Here is a 20,760-nt window from a genome sequence, read left to right on the forward strand (position 1 = left end):
TAAACTCGTAAGGAAATAAATCATCAAAGTCACTACACGCGGGGAAAAGAACAAAGACCTATTCCTCCTTCACATATCGACTCGGCAAAACATAGAACAATCTGGATAATCCCTCATCCAATCACTCATAGAAAGGCTCGTCATCACCATCTCCATCGTATTCAACATCATCAGAGTCCAGGGGCCCCACTGACTTGATGTAGTCCTTAAAGCCCTTGCTCATCTTGACCACGGCGCGAATATGCTTCTCACCGATAGTGATCGTCTGCAGTCCTTCCTCGTTGGAATCGCTCTCGGCCAACGCCAAGGCCGTCTGCATGGCGTTGCGAATCTCTCGCCCATTCCACTTAAGCGCGCGAACCTCCTGGCTCGACCAGACGAACTCGCGGGCCGCGATGGCGACGCGAATCTTGCCGCAAGAATCGCGATCCAAACGGTCAAAGTTGTGAGTCCAGATGCGCTCGCGTTCCTCATCACCAAGGTTCTTGTAGTGCAGCGCAACATGGATACGGCTGAGGAAGGCAGTGTCAAAGGAGCGGACACGGTTGGTAGTGAGGAAGAGGACACCGCGGTAGTACTCCAAGGCGCGGAGGAAGACAGAAACGAGGCCGTTGCGGGAAATGTTTCTCGCCCGGCGGCGCTCGAGATACACGTCGGCCTCATCAAGCAGAACAAGAGCGCCGTAGCGTTGACCCAGCTCAAGGAAGTAATTGAGGCTGGACTCGACACGGAACGAGTCGACACTTAGATCGCCGCTCGTGAGAGAAATGAGCGGACGGTTGGTCAACTCGGCAATACACTCAGCCGTGCACGTCTTGCCAACACCTGGCGCACCATGAAGCAGGAAGATGCGTCCCTCACCCTTGTTGCGGATGAAATCGTTGCCCCAAGGAGCGACTTGGCCATCAACGCCGGTAGTGTATTGGCCGATGAGGGCCCTCACAGTCATCTTGATGTCATCGTCCAAGACGAGATACTTGAAAGCCTCCTTGTCAGCCTTGACAGGGCTGAGGTTGGCAACATGAAGATTTCCCCAACGGCGAGTACCAAGGATAAATCCTGGAATCGTCTTACTGAGAACGTAGAAGAAAAGATCGTTGTCGGGAGGAGTGTCGCATAGAGGATCAAGATCTTCGAATCCAACATATGGGCCATCATTGTCCCTAGAACGGTCTTGGGCACAAACAGCGCAGCCGCATCTTGGGAGGCTCTGAGGAAGGAAGTCTTTGTTGGGAATACCCTGAGTCACACGGCGGCGATGTGGGTGAGGATATCGCCTTCCGTCCCAATCCGGGGCCGACTCAAAGTACTTGTCGAAACCAGAGGCATCACAAATGACGCGGCCATTCATGAAACCAGTAGGGCCACCAGGGAGTCTACTACCAGAGCCAGAGTTGACTAGCAGGCCATCATACTCCATGTAGGTAGGTCTCTTCAGAAGGTCCCAGTATAGCTTGCCTTCCGAGACCATCTTTTCGCGCATTGTGATGCCGTTCTGGCTATCAAGGTCTTCTTTCCAAAAAGCCTCCGGAATAACGGACAAGGAGCTTATAGCTTGCTCCCCTAGCCATGGACTGACAATGTAGCTCTCCATAAATCGACTGACCTTGACACCGTTGGATTCCAGCAGCCAGCAGCTGATTCTATAGTTATCGAGGTTACCATGGGAACGGTTCCCAATGCTGACATTGCTGATCACCAATGGCGTCCAAATGTCGTATTTCTTGGTGTAGATGACCTCGCCCGGCTTAAGAAGTAGCCAGAAATATTCAAATGTGGCCGTAGGAGTCTCAAGCTTGTGTCGTTCCTCTTCTTTGGTAATCTCATCACTGAAGTTCTCATCAAGGAACTTGAGAAGAACATCAATGTGGTGGTTTGTCGTCTCAATATACTCAGGGCTATGCTCAGCAGGCTGATTCTCGCGATATTCGGAGAGCTTATGGCGATGATGATACAGCACACGATAGGGTGCGCTGATCTGAACCGTCTTGCCATTAAGGCTCATGTTTGGGTAATATTGGATGACAGCTCTAAGAGCATTGATGAGATGATCGGAATAGATAACCATGTGGGGGCATTCTGCTTGGGGGATCCCGGGCGGGTCATAATACTGCTCTTCCTCAGTATAATAGCCATCGCTTCGATAATCGACGTTGTCAAAGGCCGCAGTGATGGGTCGATCCATCTGAGGATTTGTTCGACGAGGACGAACTATGTGCCTGTTGTCATCAGGCCTGCCCTCAATGCACACATTGGTAACAATCTCGAAGATTGGCTTCTTGACAAGTTCACCACCCTCGTCGGTTTCATCGTGCTTGATTTCGTAGGTGGTCACGTTTTCGAATGGCTTAGAGCTTCGCGAGCCTACCAGTCCAAGCTATCAGCAAGGGATCATAAATGGAAATGGGATGTTAACTTACGCCCAAGGAAGCGCCTATTGTAGGAAACGTGGTTAAGGGTATAGAGGATCTCAGGCACCTCGCCATCGACGGCATACTTGAGTCGTCGCGGATTGGGCAACATGCTGCGTGGTCCCAGTTCCTCAAAATCGTCGCTCATGCTGTCTTCGTGGCCATAATCCCGAACGATAGGCACTCGGGGCTCATAGTCTCGAATGATGGGCACACGGGGTTCATAGTCCCGAATGACGCGAGGTCCAGCCATGATGTCGGCGTGGAATTACACAGCTAGTGGCAGAAAGGACGGATGGTCACAGAGAAGAAAGATGGTTGGTATAGGAAAGTGGATGGGTATAAATAATTAGATGAGGTGAACAAGGAGAAGAACAGACCAAAGTGGCATTTAAACCACACAGCGGCAGATAGAGCTCCTTATAACCTCTTAACCATCTAAGCTTATCGAGTAACGGCTGGCTGTGTCTGTTCAGTGATACCGAAGGCAGCAGCATCCTGATTTCAGCCCACCCAAACTAGTGAGGCTCTCTGCCTGGGGCTCAGCCTATTGACCATCATTGCGACACTCTAGCGACGATGCGGCGAGCATGAATCTGGACTAGGCTGATGCAGAGCAATCGCCGGACGACTTGCAGGCCTGTAGCGTGGATGAGTGCCGACGTGCTGTAAGTCGGTGGGAGGGGAAGCCTAAAAAGAGGCTGCGAACTGCATCGCTCGTTGGTCCAAACAAACGTTGTGTTGTCACTTTCATGCAGCTGCTGCCCACTGGGCTGAAGGAGCCACAGGCATGTTGATGGAATCCCTGTCAGACTGAGCAACTCGCTAGATCGAAAAGGTCATAGGCGATAGACACAGGCTGTACGGCGTGATTTCGATTCGTAGTGGAAGGAAGTTCTATTGCGCCTCGTGACTATCAAATCTGGGATATCTCCTGTGACACTGTCCGTAGAACGTTAAGATGCCGCTTTGTTTGTTTGTTTGTTTGTTTGTCTAAGCGATGCACTCTTCTTTGAGCATCGTGATATATGCCACCCTCCCCACCAATAACGCTTTGCAGGGACAATTGTCTAAATCTTCAGATTAGCGCAATCAAATAGCCATTTCCGAAAGATGACTGCAGCGACAAATAACATATAGGGTAAAGTGAAGCAGAAGAAGATGGCAACATACCTAACATCGCTTCAAACATAATTCTAAGGCGGTTCATGCCGCGATTTGTACATAGCTGCAATCTTACCATAGTGTGATGCGCTGGTACCATGGATCACCCGAATATATATAATAAAAAGCTAAGCGCCATTTCTCGCATTTGAAGTCACATTGCTGGCGTGGGCTAGCAGAAACTTGCAGCATGTGAGGGTGAGTTTGCATGCTTTGGTCCATCCGTCGTCCTGAGCAATACCGAGCTTGATGCTAGTATCCCCAATCTTGTCTCCTTCGATCTTGTAGGGAAGAGTCAACGGGACGCCTGTTGATTCGGTTTGCTGTTGGACAAAGACGCCTAGTTGGCGAACTAGCTCAAGGAAACCAACCATGGCAGTATCGAATTTGCGGTGCATAAACGTTAGCCCAAGCGGCATGTCTCCCGAGCTATACAGCTCCAGCACCTGTTTCTTTGGGGGCGCATGCATCGGTCGCCCCCCTAATCTGCTGGACGCCGGGTTGGCCACATCGTACCGGATGATTTTGGAGGTGCTCCCTAATGGTACCGGCTCATAGCCTTGGAATTTGTATCCAAGCTTATCGGCAACTGTCACCAGTAGGAGCAGCGCATGGCCCCAAGCAGCATTGACTTCTGGCCAATCCACAGGTTTATTGGAGAGCCTACCCAGGCGTAAGCCGTTGATGGTAGCAAAGCTTCCGTCGTGGCTGATGCAAAAGGTGTCGTTGTAGACATTGGATCGCTGCAGCTTCTCGAGTAGCTGCGAGTCATTGTTATACTTGGCGTTTATGCTGTCACGCTCCGCCTGGAAGTCTGCCATTTTGGCCGCAAAGGCGTTTCTTTCCCTCCAGAAATTCTCCTCCTCTTTGTCCAACTGTCGAGACTCTTCCTCTAACGCCCATATCTCTTCATCCAAAGCATCTTTCTCAGCTTCCAGCCGTTTCAGTTCCTGCATTGCACCGGTCTTGTCCTTCTCTGCTTTCTTTAGAGCCTCTTTCCAAGCCTTGACATCTTCTTCGCTCGGTTGACTACTTTGGACATCTTTCAGATGTTGGACATACGCGTCTCTTTCTTTGGATGCTGAATCGAGCTTCTTTTGGAGGCCTTCCACCAGTAATTCGGTACAATCCACACAGACTGGGTGATCGATATCGGATCTGGCGGACAAGATCTCAAATAGTCGGTTTACCTTGTTTATGTCATCTCCTTTATTTGCCTGGGGCTCGTCTTCGGGGGCTCCGTTTGTGCTAGAACCTCGTCGGCGAGGGGGGATTATTGCTCGTTCTTTCTGTTGTTGCTGAGGCGGTAGAGGATGCCCAACTTGTGACTCGGTGAGATAGATGAAGGACATTGTAGCGTCGCGGGGCTGACCGCCCCGGTACCGCTTGAAGGTCGGGGTGCCAGCATTCTGCGATACTTTGTCATAGAGTGACTTTCGCGATTGCTCTTGAGCATGAAGTACCGATGGTCGCGGGGTTGAGGCTTTGGTCGCTGTTTGTGAAGACGATGTCGCTGCTGTGTGACAGAGCGATCGGATTAGCAACTGCGCATACCTTCGGCGACACTGGCCTTCAAACTTACAGACGAGAAGATCATATGCAGCTGGGTTGAGGTCGTCGAGAGAGCTGTCCAGCTTTAAGGGCTGGCGGCACTTTTGGCAATGCATCTCGATGGCTTGATGGCTGAGAAGATGGGAGAGGTTCGCTTGGTTGAGAGTTGAAGTGCCGTTTCATGCTCTGGCTGTCGTCTACATAGGTAGAAAGAGGGAAGGCTGCCTGAGGTGGAGGAAGCTCGCAGCGAGGCAAATGCTAATATTGAGTCTGAGTATCAATAGATGGGTTGGGATTATGATGGAACATTGAAGTATCTGGGTCTGGTCCCTTTGCCCTGTGACGCCATGGAGGCGCTGCAAGCCCCGCTAGACTGCCTGTAGCCTTGGTGCATTTAGAGCTTAGCTCTTGAGTGATTAGTGGACTGACAGCACTGTCTTTGTAGCCTCCCAGAGGTGCAGCCACTTAACGCGCCGTTGGATGAAATCGCGACGCGAATGCGCTACTCCAAACTTGTACCACATCCACCTCGTTGCTCCCGCAACCATCTTTTATCCAAGCTCCAAGTGTCGCATTTTCGGCCATTTTAATGCCCAGGTTGCCAGGAGCTTGGCAGTCCCCAGCGCCCAAGGCCGACACAGTCTCAATATAGTTTCTATATCAATTGGCAATACTTTTTCTCTCTCTGTATTTTATATTGACCACAGATATTTGAGTTTAACCTAACCATGGAACCACCGGCAAAGCGCCGCCGCATGAACCAGTGGCTGCCGGACAAAGAAAATGCCGACGAAGACGATGATGAGCTCGCCTTCCGACCGTTCGAGATTGAGGCCAAGCGAGATCCGGATTACAAGCTGTCCATCGAGCGAGCTTATGCGGACCAGCGATTCCAAGCCACCATGGCGCATATCTTCGAAAAGTACGGCCGTGACTTCGAAGGCATTGGCGACGAGATCGACCTTGAGACAGGCGAAATTGTTGTTAATAACGGCCATGTTCGCAATATGCGCGACGAAGGCGATGTTGGAGACGGCCTAGGAGGCGATCTAGCGGACGGAGAGGACGATGAGGACGAAGGAATCTTGCTAGAAGATCTTTTTGATGACGAGGAAGAATACGGAGACAAGGAGACGAGAGAAGAAAGGAGACGTACTGGCTTTGGAAAGGAAGCTCAGAAGGGGAATGATACGGACGAAGACGAGGAAGATCGTATAATACAGGGCCGTGAGGCGTCTCGCGACTCAAATTCTATGGCCCTCGTGTTGGGATCATCGTCAGGGAACGCATTGAACGTTCCTAGGACAGTCGCACGAACCTCGTCATATGTCGCGCACAAAGGAACTCATCTGGGTTTCGCATCTCCCACGGAACTACCCTTTGCTTCCTCGCCATTCTCGTTCGACCGATCACCGTTCGCCGCGGAACCTTGGGGTTTCCCAGGCCAATACTCCGATCCTTTATGGGATCAACCCGATTTATTCGCAGCCCATCAACCGCAAAAGCAGCAGTTGCCGATTACACCGAGTCGATATAATTTCCCTGCGCGAAATGGCGAAAGCTCGATCTGGGCGCCTCGGTCGAAATTTCGAGACGATGAAGATGAACCCCTTCCATCCGCATTCACGGCCACATTTGGAAAGCACTTGCTTACGAGGAGGAAGAAAATCCTCAGACACCAACTGTTGCTGCCACCTGCCAAGTCTATGGAAGTTGATGACAATAGGAGAGAGGAGGAGGAGGAGGAGGAGGAGGAAGATGAAGATGTGATTTTGACGGGGAAAAGATCTAGGGAGAAGCCAAATTCCGATGCCTCGTCAGCAGTGCCTACCGAGCGTAACAATGATTTACAACAATCTACAAACTTAACAAGAAAGGAGGCTGGAGAGAGGTTAGGGGAGGGCACTTCCAGTGACAGCGGCTACAAGTCCGTGGAAAGCTCTCGGAGGGGTAGAAAGAGAAAACAGAAGACAGGGGAAGAGTTTGTGAGAAACGAGACGTCGGTCAAACCCTCGGAAGCACCAAAGAGGGCTTCTAACCCACAACCTAACAAAAAGGCATCGCTTATTCAACTACCCGACGAGGCCGACGGTCGAAGGCGCTCTGGACGGATGAGGAAGCAAGTCGAATTCCTGAACAAAATTTCTTGGGCTGAGGCCTTGGCAGAGCAAAGGGCCGAAGAACAGAACTTTTATCACGAATATGAGGAAGCTGAGGGTAGCTCTGACCAGAAGCCAGAATATGAAGAAGAACGTGCCTTGTCAGAGCCAGAGACAGATTGTATCCCGGACTCGGCTGATGAGGAGGATGGAGAAGAAGGAGAAGGAGACTATCCGGACCCTCCGGTCGAGTTGTTGACCTCACGCGAAAGCGAGGTTCGCCAACCGGATATTGCAAATCATTCCCGTTCGCAATTACCGGCTGGCTTTCTTCACAAGACTATCGATTCTGGGTGCATTCTTTCGGACGACGAAGCTCCTACCTTGTTGTCTAAGCCGAGGAAATCTGCTTCCGGAAATACACCACAAACCACACTTCCACTACGCGAGATACAGAATGTCAAGGCTCAGGCGAGAGTCATAGCCAGCTCGCCAGATGCCGGCAAAGAAAGCTCACCAAGTCATTCTCGCAGAAAGCGCATGAGTGCAAAGGATACCTCCATCATAAACTCGTCTCCCACAGTGGACAAGAGGAGTGCTGGATACTTTGACATTCCATCTGAAGAATCCAGTGGCGCGGCACCTTTGTCATCCTCTCCCACCCGCTTCTTATCTCGGATCACGCTTGATGTGTCCCTAGACGACAAGCCCCAATCCTCAGAAACCTCAACAAAAAAAGCTATTTCTCAACCTGCTGCTATTCCACCTTCAAGTCCATGTGCTCGTATTGGTGAGGATGCTGTCAAGGCCACGTCCTCTAAAAAGAGGAGACGCCAGTCAGAGCAGCCGGTGAACAATACAACCGCCATCACCGTCATTGACGATAGCTCCTACGAAACATTCGACGACCTCTCTCAGACTACATCTTCTTCACTCGTCAAGTCTTCTCTGCGCGTTGAGCCAACCCTTCCATCCCCCAGACGCACTATCTCACCTCCCGAGGCAGTAAATCAGACACTTGCACAATCTCCCTCAAAAATCCCCCCAAAATCTCCGTCGAAATCACCCTCAAAGAGCCCTTCAAAGCGCCCCTCACAGTCAAACTCCTCTGTCGAGGCCGAGAAACCTGTGCCATCTTTGAACAATCCGCCGCAGACACCTCGCCGCCATAACCACCGCTCTTTAAAGGTCCCTTCTTCTCGACATTCCATTCTGTCTTTGCTGTCTGATGACGAAGACGAGGAGATTGACGAGCTGGGCCGCAACCTGGCTTCCAAGCCCAAGTTGCTTAGTTCTGCGGCACAAACGACTGCGCGCAAGGTGTGGAAATCTAGCTCTCTTACTAGAGAGGTGTACCACACACCTGTGAAGAAACGACCGTCGGAGCCCGTCAGTCCTAGCAGCATTATCAAGACACCTGGTGGCACGCTGAGGACGTGCGGAATGGATGGATACAGGTGTGGACGAGATTTCTGTTTTACATGTTTATAGAGCGAAGTTAACTGGGTTATGAGCGAGCGGGCGAGCGGTATGGGAATCATGGGAAATCAACTGGTTGGGACAATGGAGTAACATATATCGGAGGCATATTTTTCTTCTTTTCGTTTTAACAAAAGAGAGAGAGACGTAAAACAGGCAGTGTGTAATGGCAATATATTACCCGCTACCTCATATTAGGTACCCGCAAATCAAATAAAGTGTTCCAAGTCGTTAACAAGAAGCGAGAAACTATGGATGAGAATCCCCCCTTCCCCTTGCTTGCCTCGCTCCCGAGTTTGTCAAATGCCCAAATTTCCTGAAACGCCGCAGACCGACTGACTGAGTGAGATACAGCCCCAGATTTCATAAACTGGTGAAGGATTTGAAAGGGGAGGGAATGGGATGAGTTAGGGGGAAAGGGGGGAATAGAGAGGTCTGTTCGCTGTAGTCATTTCCTAGCCGCTTGCTTTCTTTCTCATATCCAGCGCTGAACATTGTTGTTCCTATCACACTTCCGCAAAAAACGTCAACATAAGAATTGCCGTTCACCATAGTCGTTTTGCCCCTCCATTTTTCTTTTACCCATGGCTTGTCCCTCCTTGCACATATTCTGTCTTATAGAGAACACGTAAGCTTTATTAGGCAGCACGGCCAAAATAGCTATAGTTATCTTCAAGAGGTAATGGTTCAAATGGCATTGATGGGGGTGGGAGAGCAGAAGGAACGCGATACTCGAGATAGAAAAATAGGAAAATAAAATAAGGCATCAATGTTCTTCAGGACTTGTACGGTCCTCCGTTAGCGCCGATCAAGTTCTGCTTGAAAACTTCAGGATCCCGAACAGGGTTGAAATAGGCATGGGCTTGGGCCTCCTTTGCCGTGAGACGCTCCTGTTTTGAGAGGGTTAGTGTGATGTTCCACGGAAAAAGAAGAGGGAAACCGAGGTATCACGGGGGAAATAAAACGAACCTGATGATCGTAGCGTAGCAGCTTATCAAGGAAGTCGATGGCTTCGTTAGAGACAAAACGCTGGTTTTCCGATGTGACAAAGCTATGCCAAGGCTTCTTCTGGAATCGTCCCAGAATATCATCATACTGTGCATCCAATTCTATTTCGTACTTGTCAAGGTAGTCAAAAAGATCATCCGTGCCAAGGACCTTTGCGATCTTGACAAGCTGATCCGAGTTGCTGTTGCCGTGGAAGAATGGTTCTTTCCGGAAGATCATGGAGGCAAACATGGCACCCAGACTCCACATATCCAGGCTGTAGTCGTACTCCTGGAAATCGACCAGCAGTTCGGGACCCTTGAAGTACCGGGATGCTACACGCACGTTGTATTCGGTTCCGGGGTGGTAGAATTCAGCCAGACCCCAATCAATCAGACGCAGCTATTCGTACCCCGCAAATTAGTATACATTTACAGATGCAGACACACAAACACCAGATGACTGATGCTGGTTCAACCGGAAATTGCAACGCTGCGGTACCTTTCTGTTCTCATGGTCGATCATAACGTTATGAGGTTTGACGTCTCGGTGCATGATTCCCTTGCTGTGGCAGTAGTCCAGAGCCTTGAGCAGCTCCAGGATGTAGAATCGCACGTCAAGGTCGTTGAACTTGGGGTACAGGCTTCGGAAGTCGGTGTTGTTGACATACTCGAAAATGAGAGACGGTGTCTTACTCTGCAGGGCACCAGACGCATTCCCGCGCCTCCCGTCAGCTCACCGTAACACGCATAGCAGCCAATTGTGCTCATTAAGTACTGACCTGGGAGTCTCGCACGACGTCGAGCAGCGCAACAACGTTGGGGCCGCCGGCCAAGTTCTGCAGGATCTTGATCTCTCGCTTGATCTTCTTCTTCTTAACAGGCTTGAGAACCTTGACAACACACTTCTGATAGTTTACGACGTTGATGCCTTCAAAGACCTCGGAGTACTTGCCCCGACCTGTGCGCAGATTCTCGGGTTAGCCACGCGTGCCGACGCGGCAGCAGAACAGACGGATCCAGAGCCCGGAGGCTACACGACATACCAATCTTACGGACGACTTCGTAGTTCTCGAGAACACCCCAGCCTGTCGTCCATGTTAGCGCCTCCCGCAACGCTCGCGTGGTGGTGGATGGGGGAACTCCGCACTGATGTTGACGCTGTCGTAGTCCCAGTAGCTACGGGGCATGTTCTGGTTGACGTCGGCGTAGACGCGCGCCATCTTGGGCAAGCTGGGTCGCAGATCAGCGACGCAATGAGGATGAAGGGAAAAGGATGCTGGCGATGGCCGCGCGGGTGGTTCAGGCGAGGATCTCTCTTGACTCTGGCGACAGAGGTGAGAATCCAAAGGTGGGATGTGCCGCCCGGCCAGGCCCCACACCGGCGCCAGCTGCGCACGGCCATTGGCTGCAGCGCTTATCGCTTAGCTGCTTTTACTTTGGCAGAGTTTTGAAGCTGAGTCAGGATTCTTTGTGCTGCATTGGGATGGACTCGATGGCCGCATGTGAATATGGCGGCAGTGGTTTTGTGGTTCCCTTGCCTAGCACTGCAGATCAGCTCCAGCACTCGTATACTTCTATGCACATACTATGGATCAGTTAAAGGCGTCTCTATCTGTTGCTGATGCCGGATGCTGCCTAGACTGGCTGCTCTGAGAACAACCAGACATCAATCACATGCAGCTCGAGTTAAGCACAACGCAAACACGTTTTTATTGGAATCATTCAGTCATTTGCTTCATGACTACGAAAATTGACAAATTAGACATCATGTATAGGTAACATGTTACTCCCTTTCCCCCTTCAGCCAAGGAAAAAAAAACATTTTCATAGGTACGCCCTTCATCCATGCAATATCAGCCACTTCATCATATCTCGTCAGACGCCGACTCCATCCCGGTGTAAAAAAAAAAAAAAACCCTTGCTTACAGTTCCATGTTAGTTCAGATACCAAATCCAAAACAGCAAATGCCAGAACGATGAAGAAAATAAAATAAAATAGACTGTGTAGCCTCAGAGAGAAGATTATAAGAGTCTTCGTCACGCCGCTGTTGTCAGCCCTCCCCAGATTTGGTCGTTGGTTCGTCGGGCCTCCATGCGCGATCTGACTAAGGATGACGATACAAAGGTTCTCATCATATTGCGGTAAGGGGTTGGCTCGAGAATAGAAATGGTGCTTACTTACTGATTGAGATCCTATGGGAACGTGTTGACAAATAACTTGCAAATTTGCTCAAGAAAACATGCAACCATATCCGCCAGCTGGCCTAAAACATGAACGGCTGCTCGCTAAAAACTGCCAGGAACTTCGCCATTAGTTGGCTTTAATCGTAATCGAGGGAGTCGAGTCCTGCTTCGACCACATCCCAGGTACGCTTCCGTAGGTCTGGTTTGGGTTCTTGCTTTCCCGCCTTGGATTTCTTCTTCTTTTTCTTCTTGTTTCGAGAACCAGCAGAGGCTCCCAATCCATGCGGAGAGGCGGCGTCCGTGTCATTTGTGGAAGTATCTCGCGGCGGCCCTGATTTCGATTGTGATTGCTTTTCTTGTTGCCGCCGGAGCTCTCTAATCTCCGAGTGTCGGAATATTGCAATCTGCTCGTCTGTGAGGGTTCTTTTCACACCATCTTCATAGTAACCAAGACCATCATCCTCCTCTTCTTCTTCCCATTCTTCGTATAATTGAGTCTCGGAGGACTCTTGTGGTGGAAGGTTTGTGAAATTTTGACCAAAATCAGCGGTAGCTTCGCTTGAAAAATGTCTCTGATGAAATTCTAGTAATTCATCGCCTGTTATCTGCGGTATTTTGAACGGAAGCTCGTTAATCGACATCTTGACGCGCACCCGTAGGCTAGAGAATGGTTTAGGCCGCCGCGACTAAAAACGCGGGATCGAGACAACCAAGAGGTTGATTGGTCACGTGCTCCAGCTTGGAGCCCAACATGGCTGACCAGGACACAATCAAGCAACCATGAATGTCTGTGCTGTGCAGATTTGCCAAAGTAGAGGGAAAGGAGAAGACAGAGGAAGAACTAGGTAGAGCCGGTTCACTTTACTGGGCTCGTGCGAGGTGAGTCTAAGTAGATCGCAGCAACGCCAATGCATTCTCAAACGCGCGCACAACCTCATTATCTGGTTATGCCATTAGCCTGAGGATCCAACATCAAGATACTAGTCAATGGTACTCACAATGCTGCTGTTTCTGGGCTACTCTTTGCTCGGAAATGTTGATATACCGCTGCCGCGTCTGAAGGCGCTTCACCGCTCGCTTATCATCATGGATTGCGGCAGCTTCAGCCCATGCTTCAAAGTACTGTGCATGTGTAACGGCTGTATTTAGTAAAACTTGTATCAGACCGGTAAAATAAGTTAGTGTGTCTAACCTTGAAAAGATTCTGGGCCTCTCTGAGGATTTCTTCCTCCTGCCCATCGGCCTCCTTCAACGCCTTTTTGTACCGGTTCTCAAAATCATCCCAATCAAATGGCTCCAGAACGGGGAGAGGATTTGGTGTCACTGAACCGTTGCGCTGCTCGGCGGGCTCAGGCGTCTTTACGCTTGCTTGGCGAGACCTGTCAACATCCAGCACGGCTGTATCATCCTTGCCGGCCATCTTGGTCCCGTAGACGGGTGGACGGTCTTCGCCGTTGGGCGATCTCGGTGAAGCCATGACAGGATTTGACGATGCTCGGGCTGCGGTGGAGCTGAGGTGATGATCCTTGCGCCTGTGGCAGTCTCTTTGGCGCGGCTGTGAAGGGGCGAAAAGGGGGCTTGTGCTCCGTATAGGCTGCTGCTGGAAGGGAGACTGAATCAAGTGCGGAGCCGGTCCGGAGAGGCGCAGATGGTGTGCTGCTCAGTTGGCAGCTTGTCAGTCGCGCGTTTTGTGAGGCCGCCGCCTGTTTCGACAAAAGCCAGACGCTACACGCGAGTGGCAAGGGCTGTTTGGTATCGAATCGTGTCGAATCAATTCAAATCAGTTCAACAGCAAAAGAACAAAGACAATATAAACAGAACAAAGACAGAAAAAGGACGACCAGCGATATCGCACGTCTCCCCAGTGACGACGCGACGCTAGCTGCCGGAATGGACGTCAGTGTGGACAATTAACGTTTGGATGAATGGAGAAGTCCCAGGCGGCAGAAGCCAAAATGCCAGTTGACATCAGGGTGTGTGGAAATTCAAGGCATCGCTAGTGCTTCCAATCACGGACGCAACGGTGGAGCTGCCAGCAGCGACTTTACAGGCGGCAAAGGCTCTGATACAGGCGGGTGCCTAGGCGGGTCAGCTGGAAGCTAGTGGAGAGCCGCCCTAGTCTTCCGGGATTTGGGCGAGTCGACCTCGTTATCGCACCCCGTGATCTCATCGATCTCCGTTCTTTAAAGGACATGACACATGCAGTCATCTGTCTAAGCATCGCCGTTCGCAGTTCAAACACTCTTTCTTTAATATATTCCGCTACCCTATATATAAACCCGTTCAAACACGTCGGCGTTTGCACGCACTGTGCCCTTTATTGCCTCTCGCCCTTCTGTCGGAGCCTCTATTGGATCCTCTCTCTTCGCTCATCTATGCCGACATCCCACGTCTGCATCCCGCCATCTACCTGGTACTGCATATAACAGCGCGCCATCTCACTCTCCAGCTCCAGCAAGAGCCGCCAGCTGCCTCCGACATGGAATGCGACATCTGCCACCGGCCGCATGACGCCCAGCGCCGGCCGTTCTTGTGCGCCGTAGATGCCCGGAATAGGATCTACGACGGCCGCATGAAGAACCTGCAGCTTATGATCGATAACGACACGCTCAAGGCGCAAATTAACGAGCTTCTGGCCGATACCAGGCCAAGCAAGCACACCTGGGACGAAGCCATCGCACGCAAGGAGGCCGCAGAGCAAAAGACTGACCAGATCCTCGCTGCCGCGGAACAGCTTCGCGGTGACATCAAGGCCGCCAGGGACGAGATCCAGGCCAGAAAGGCAGCGCTTGCTCGGCGGAAGTCTGATCTCGCCTCCGTCTCGGCCGGTCTAGCGGAACGGAGGGCTAAGCAGCTTAAGGAAGTTGAGAAGTCGATTCATGTGCTCAAATTTCGATGGTCTCAAACCGCCGAAGATACGGCTTCAACTCGCACTTTCTTATGTGGAGAAGCTGTTCGGCTCTACGGTCTACGAAGAGTTGCGAAGAAAGGCGTCACAGGGCGCTACGAATATAGTCTCGGCAGGGTTCCCATTGTCGATCTAACCAGTATGGACTGTAAGTTTCCCCCATGCTTCCTCTGTTTCCCATATCTTCCACCTCGCTTCTCTGTTCTTGTCCATCTATGTAGAAGAATAAGGAAATAAGAGAGATATATACTCAGAAAAGAAGAAGAGAAAATTACAGGAGAAGAAATAGAAGAAAAGGAAAAAAAATACAGGAGAGGAAGAAGAAGAAAGAAGAAGAAATGACAGGAGAGAAAAAGAAGAAGAGGAAGAAATGCCAGGAGAGGAAAAAGAAGAAAGAAGAAAAAATGACAGGACGGAAAAAGAAGAAAGAAAAAATACAGGACAAGAAAAGAGAAGAAAAAAAAAATGACAGGCAGGAAAAGAGAAGAAGAAGAAAAATGACAGGAGAAGAAATGACAAGAACAGAAGAAGAGAGAACGAAAGAAGAGAAGAAAAAAACCCGCCCCAGGAAACATGCTGACTCTTTTCCAGCCCTTTCGCCCGAAGTCATCTCGACCTCTCTCTCCCACATCGCCCATGTCCTCATGCTGGTCTCCCATTACCTTTCCATCCGCCTCCCTGCCGAGATCACCCTCCCTCACCGCGACTACCCCCGACCAACCATGTTCACCATCCAGAATTCCTATCGCCACGGCGATGTTTCCTTCCCCGGCAGCCTCGTAACTGCTCCCCTTTCTGATACCCCCTTTGCCAATTCCCATGTCCCTCGACCTCGCCCCCTCTTTGTGGATAAACCACTACCGCAGCTCTGCAAAGAAGACCCCGCTGCCTATTCCCTTTTCCTCGAAGGCGCCACGTTGCTGGCTTATGATGTTGCCTGGCTTTGCTGTTCTCAAGGCGTGTCCGTTGGTGATAGGACTTCATTTGAGGACATTTGCAACATGGGCCGGAATTTGTATAATCTTTTGATGAACAACCAATTCTCAGGTGTTGTCAACAACTTTTCGCCAACTGACCACATCGGAGGCCAGAATGCCGACGAAAAGCAAAGCTGGATCGGCCGTTTTGCTCATGGCACGACCTTTTACAGCCTTGGCGACGACGAAGGAACTGAGTTTATCAAGTCCTTCAAGCTCCCCAACCCCTTGAAACTCGCTGATAAGCTGAAGAAGAAGCTTCTCGGAGACGCGCCCGCGCCTGATTGGGAGGTCCTTGGCGATGACGAATGGAAGGACGAAGGCTTGGCTGGAAACGGGGCGTTTGATCCAAAGGGATTGGGAAGCAAGAATGGCGGTCTTTCTGATGTGAAAGAGTCGCCTCGGACTAGCAACTCGAATGGGTGGATGAAGGTGAAGAGTAGATGATAGACTCTCGACCAACATGAAATGATGACTGTTCCCACTCCAAAGTTCTTCGGTCGGCTGTGATTTCCCTTCTTGGCTTGCCACTTTTTTTTTTAGGCAGCATGTTAATTGAACATTTTATGCCCAACTTTTCTTTTTCTTTTTCTTTTTCTTTTTCTTTTTCTTTTTCTTTTTCTTTTTCTTTTTCTTTTCTTTGCTTTCATCATCTTTATGCCGTCAATTTATGACAGCAAGGAATTGAACATTTTATGTTCAATTTTCCTCTTGTTGGCTTTGGTCTTCTTCTTCGGTTGACCGCCTTTTTGAGGGGGCGGAAAGATGAACATTTTATGTTCAGGTTTGAGTTTGAGTTTTTGTGTTTTTGTATTTTATGCTGTATTTTGCTGCCTTCTTGGGGAGCATGCTCATTGAACATTTTATGTCCAATTGCGTTGGTTGTTTGTGTATGAATGTGTGTGTTTGTGTTTGTGTGTCTGCGAGTGTGATCGCTTGTGTTTGTGATTGTGACTCTTGGTTATTTTGGTTTGCCAAGTTTGATCAGTAATTGATCTCAGTCACTTGTTTGTGTCCGAAAGAAGATCTTGTTTTGTGTCTTCAAGGTTCGGCACAGAGAGAGAAATGTTGAGACAGGCCATATCCAAGTGATAGAGGATGTGTGTGTTGGTCCTGCATTTCTCTCTTTGAGATGGGCGAGCTTGGTTTGTGGTTTCACTCATAGCTCGTTGTCTTTTTTTGTCCGTGGGTTGGTCATGGCTTGCTCCCAATTCGTGAGATTCTTTTCTCTCCCGTTTGGGGCCAGTCCAGTGTGTGATTTGCACAGAGGAGGGCGGCCAGACACTTTGTTCCTAGGAAACATTTTCTTGGATGATAACTCGTTCGAAAGGTTGTAGGGAGAGCCGGTAACCTGCTCCCAATTCGTGGGATTCTTTTCCCCCACGTTTGGGGCCAGTCCTTTCGGAGGGCGGGTTGTGGTATGTGTCCCCAGAATGTTTGTAATTCTTGAAGTGTTAAATTCCTTGATCGGTGAAATCATCCAAGAGGCAGCCGTGACTCGTTACCAATTCGAGGGATTCTTTTCTCCTCCCGTTTGGTGCCAATCCTTACGGAGGGCAGTCACGGCTGATTTGTCCAAGTCGCAAGGCATAATTTTGGTTGCCTTGGATTGGTTTCCAGCATAGTGGTTGGTTTAGCTGGAGGTGGTGGGCAACATACCAGAATGAATAGGATCTGTTCAACCCAATGGTGACGAGATGAACTTTGATTGAAAGTTGAATCATGTTTTGAGCCGTCTCCATTGGGGATCAGCTCTAGTATATGAGCTTGATACCCACCACCGTGCCGGTCTTTGAAAGGCGACAAGAATTTGGATTTGATCGCTTTCAAAAGACCAATTGGAGCGAGCTTCATAATTGATTGTATGAAGCTCGGAGGTGTTGCTGGGCAAAACGCTTCGAAAATGGATTGTAAAACGATTTGTATACGCAGCGACTTGAACAGTTTTTGAGTTTGTCGCTGCGTAGTGCCCGTGAATGCAACACCTCCAAAGAGTGAGCCAAGAGACCAGAAGACGACGGTAATGATTAGTAGAAGTATGGAGTCTCTGGTCTCTGGCAGTTCCGAGTTTAGCTTTTGAGCCGAGAAATGGGAAGAGAGTGATTGAATGTCTATGTGTCTCCCATTTCTGGCGAGTCCCCGTTTTTGTGCGTCGTGCCATGATGTTTGGATCGACACACGGTTGAGATCATCGTGCAGATGATTGAAGTCAGATGACTGTGGATGATTCTCAGTGTTTGGGAGGATCAGGTGTGAAATGGCTATTGATGATCGATGTAGCCTCTGATCTCTCCCAAGTTCCCCATTGATAATGTTTGTGTTTGTAGGAGGATCAGATGGCGAAAATAACTGGCGATTCTGATATCTCCCAAGTTCCCCATTGATTGATGTATCAAAAGATACGATTTTGTTTGATTCGCACGGTATTCTTTGATAAAGATGTATGAAATGTCCCCGGTTTTGTGTGTCAAAGGATAGGAAGGTAGTTGGATTGCGGTATCCTTTGACAAAGATGTGCGAATAGTTTCCCCAATTGTGTGCGCCAAGGGCGAGAAAGTAGTGTTTGGTATAGCCCTCAGCACATGAGATAGGAACCTTGCATAGCTTGCGGCAAAAGTAGAAGAAGCCTGATAGCGATAAATGTAATGTTTGTATCCCCTGTCGCTATCATGAGCAAGGTCCCATAATCTCGTTCCTAAGAGCAAGATGTTGGTTGGATCACAACTGTAAAACCTTGTTGGTTTGCAGCTGCCATTTGGTCTGGTTGGTCTGGTCTAGTCTGATCTAGTTTGAAGATGTACCGCATGAAGAAAGACTTCATGAGGTTGCGGTCTGTCTGTTTGTTTGAAGAAATACTTCATGTTAAGTAGTGGATTGTTTGTCTGTTTGTCTGTCTGTCTGTTTGTTTGTTTGAAGACTGCTTCAATGGGATTGTGGTTTGCTTAAAGAATACTCCAATTCAAGAAGCATCCCATGTGAAGCGGAAGTCTGTTTGCTGAAGTGATTCGTGTGGAGTTTGTGGATTGTTTGTCGAAACACTTCAGAAATGGTAGTTTGTTTGTTTGTAGAAATGTTCCATATGAAGTGGCGTGGTATGTAAAAACACTTCATAGAACGGAGTTGTGTAATACCCCATGTACAGGGGTAGTTGTGTGGTAGAAATGCCCCGTAGGGGCAGAATTTTTGTAGAAATACTCCATATGAAGGAGTAGTTTGTGAAGTGGCTGCTTGATTCCAAGCAGTTTGTGTAGAAATACTCCATGTGAAGGAGTAGTTTGTTTGTGTAGAGTGGCTGCTTGTTCAAAGCAGCTGTTTGTGTAAATGTATGTGACCAAATTGCGACCAAACTGTGACCAAACCAATGACCCTCCCAAATCTCGCTCTCAAGATGTGCCTCTGCCGTCATCGCGATGTGAACTGGAATGTTGTGAATCGGAATGTTGCGAATTGGCAAAGACACAGGTGCGATCAGGAAAGCAAAGCGTGACTGAAGTTGTATTGAGGATGTTTCAGAAAGTAGCTGAAGCTGGCGTCTGCTCTGCTCTCCCGATCGCGTTGCCGACTGAATATTTCGCCGAAAGCACATCGTAAAGTAAAGAGTCTTGATTGTCGATGTGCTTCGACAACATTGCAAACGGAATTGCGAGTGAATAAGCGAATGTAGTTCAGCGTATCGCTATTCCGATGCAATGATCCCCGAAATTGTGTCCTATATGTCGAATGGTGTAGAGTCTCGTCGACATTTTCGGACTCTTGGGAGAGACGGCGGCAATAGATGATTGTTGTATAAGAGAGATCATCAGTGCCAACTGTACTGTCCACATCTTTCCCAAGAAATTGTGAGCCTCGTTCCGTTTGGGTTGACTGAGCAATGTATTCAATGACAAGCGAGCAAAGTCAAGAGATGCTGCATAGAGATTGTCATGTCGCTCGTCAAGAAGAAAGAAAGAGGTCCAAAAGGAAGCAAGTATTCTCGAAAGAAGAGGCTCCGGTTCCATATCATCAATGTGCCATAGAAGACACCTAAACAAGCGATTTCAACAAAAGCCACGAGCAAAGAAAGTGCTGTATGAGTGTGTGTGTATGTGTGTTCGTTGAATCGCTTGTCCAAAATAGCAATTAAAGCTCTCGGTGATGGTTGTAACGAAAAGTGCCAAAACATATCCTCACAATATGTATAAATTGACAGAGGGCGAGTGAAGCAAATTGGCCGGCGAAAAGTGAATGAAGAAAAAAGCATTCGCGTCCAAGTCTCTGACAGAAGACATTTTGCTCGGTGCCCAAAACCATCTGAATCCCTCAAGAGAGCCAAGCTCAGCTGCTTTTCCCTGGTTGCTTTCCAAAATGATCATCTCGTATGTGTCAAGAAAGAAGAAAGTTCGACACGATTGCGCTCAGCTCCAAAAAGAAAGAAGAGGAGTGATTCGACCTGCGCAAACAAGATTCTCAAAAATCGAAAGAAAGAAGCCAGAGTCCGAAAAGGAAAAGAAAAAAAAAAGCAGTCGTTGAGCTCAAAATTGCTGATCATCGTAGTATCATCGATTATTAAAAATTAAAAATTAATAATTCGTAAAAAGAAAAAAGATTATGAGCGCCGTGCTCATCTTTCGTCTGCGTTGCCCTCACGCAGAACACCTCGCCGAGCCTCACTGTCTCGGATCGCCTTCATAACGGCAGGCGAAGCGAGCATCACCTTGGCCGCTCCTTCATCATCGGCATCCACTCCACCATCAGTATCGCTTCCAGCGCGAGACAAGGCATGGAAGGATTGCGGAGATCGGAGATCACTCTCTCTCTCCGCGGCTTCTGGTGAGCGAATGAGAGCCGAAGACTTCTGCGGGCGCTGGGGGTGAAAAATGGAAGCAGGTTGGCGCCTCCTCATGACGTTGCGCAGATCCCTAGCCAGGCTTTCTTCCTTCTGCTTCCTCACAGCCTCTGGGTCGGGTTTCTTGACTTGCTGCGGCAACGGGGTCATGGGGGCGGGAGTCGCGGGTAGAA

The 20,760-nt window shown here is 49.4% G+C and overlaps 7 protein-coding genes across 7 annotated transcripts; 2 read left to right on the plus strand and 5 right to left on the minus strand.

Annotated features, from left to right (window-relative positions):
• Positions 1–121: 121 nt before the first annotated feature.
• TRIVIDRAFT_32340 (uncharacterized protein) lies at positions 122–2,559 on the minus strand (the record flags this gene model as incomplete). Its single annotated transcript, XM_014104072.1, has 2 exons — positions 122–2,364; positions 2,421–2,559. 2 exons carry the CDS (start codon positions 2,557–2,559, stop codon positions 122–124), a joined length of 2,382 nt encoding a protein of 793 aa, XP_013959547.1.
• Positions 2,560–3,703: 1,144 nt separating this feature from the next.
• TRIVIDRAFT_33419 (uncharacterized protein) lies at positions 3,704–5,242 on the minus strand (the record flags this gene model as incomplete). The annotated part of the gene is made up of 2 exons (XM_014104073.1): positions 3,704–5,091; positions 5,158–5,242. 2 exons carry the CDS (start codon positions 5,240–5,242, stop codon positions 3,704–3,706), a joined length of 1,473 nt encoding a protein of 490 aa, XP_013959548.1.
• A 612-nt stretch (positions 5,243–5,854) lies between these two features.
• TRIVIDRAFT_198312 (uncharacterized protein) lies at positions 5,855–8,716 on the plus strand (the record flags this gene model as incomplete). The annotated part of the gene is made up of 1 exon (XM_014104074.1): positions 5,855–8,716. The coding sequence occupies one exon, from the start codon at positions 5,855–5,857 to the stop codon at positions 8,714–8,716; it is 2,862 nt and encodes a 953-aa protein (XP_013959549.1).
• Positions 8,717–8,804: 88 nt separating this feature from the next.
• CSK2A (casein kinase II subunit alpha) lies at positions 8,805–10,992 on the minus strand (the record flags this gene model as incomplete). The annotated part of the gene is made up of 6 exons (XM_014104075.1): positions 8,805–9,594; positions 9,674–10,093; positions 10,193–10,387; positions 10,473–10,651; positions 10,737–10,778; positions 10,841–10,992. 6 exons carry the CDS (start codon positions 10,911–10,913, stop codon positions 9,481–9,483), a joined length of 1,023 nt encoding a protein of 340 aa, XP_013959550.1.
• A 415-nt stretch (positions 10,993–11,407) lies between these two features.
• TRIVIDRAFT_167559 (uncharacterized protein) lies at positions 11,408–12,475 on the minus strand (the record flags this gene model as incomplete). Its single annotated transcript, XM_014104076.1, has 2 exons — positions 11,408–11,614; positions 11,876–12,475. A coding segment is annotated over one exon (461 nt), but the record flags the coding sequence as incomplete, so codon positions are not given.
• Positions 12,350–13,297, minus strand: TRIVIDRAFT_177307 (uncharacterized protein; the record flags this gene model as incomplete). Its single annotated transcript, XM_014104077.1, has 3 exons — positions 12,350–12,818; positions 12,876–12,999; positions 13,070–13,297. 3 exons carry the CDS (start codon positions 13,295–13,297, stop codon positions 12,763–12,765), a joined length of 408 nt encoding a protein of 135 aa, XP_013959552.1.
• Positions 13,298–14,356: 1,059 nt separating this feature from the next.
• On the plus strand, positions 14,357–16,209 carry TRIVIDRAFT_189166 (uncharacterized protein; the record flags this gene model as incomplete). The annotated part of the gene is made up of 3 exons (XM_014104078.1): positions 14,357–14,933; positions 15,377–15,832; positions 15,872–16,209. The coding sequence occupies 3 exons, from the start codon at positions 14,357–14,359 to the stop codon at positions 16,207–16,209; spliced, it is 1,371 nt and encodes a 456-aa protein (XP_013959553.1).
• Positions 16,210–20,760: the final 4,551 nt, after the last annotated feature.

Source organism: Trichoderma virens (assembly GCF_000170995.1).
Source record: "Trichoderma virens Gv29-8 chromosome Unknown TRIVIscaffold_3, whole genome shotgun sequence".
NCBI lineage: Eukaryota > Fungi > Ascomycota > Sordariomycetes > Hypocreales > Hypocreaceae > Trichoderma > Trichoderma virens.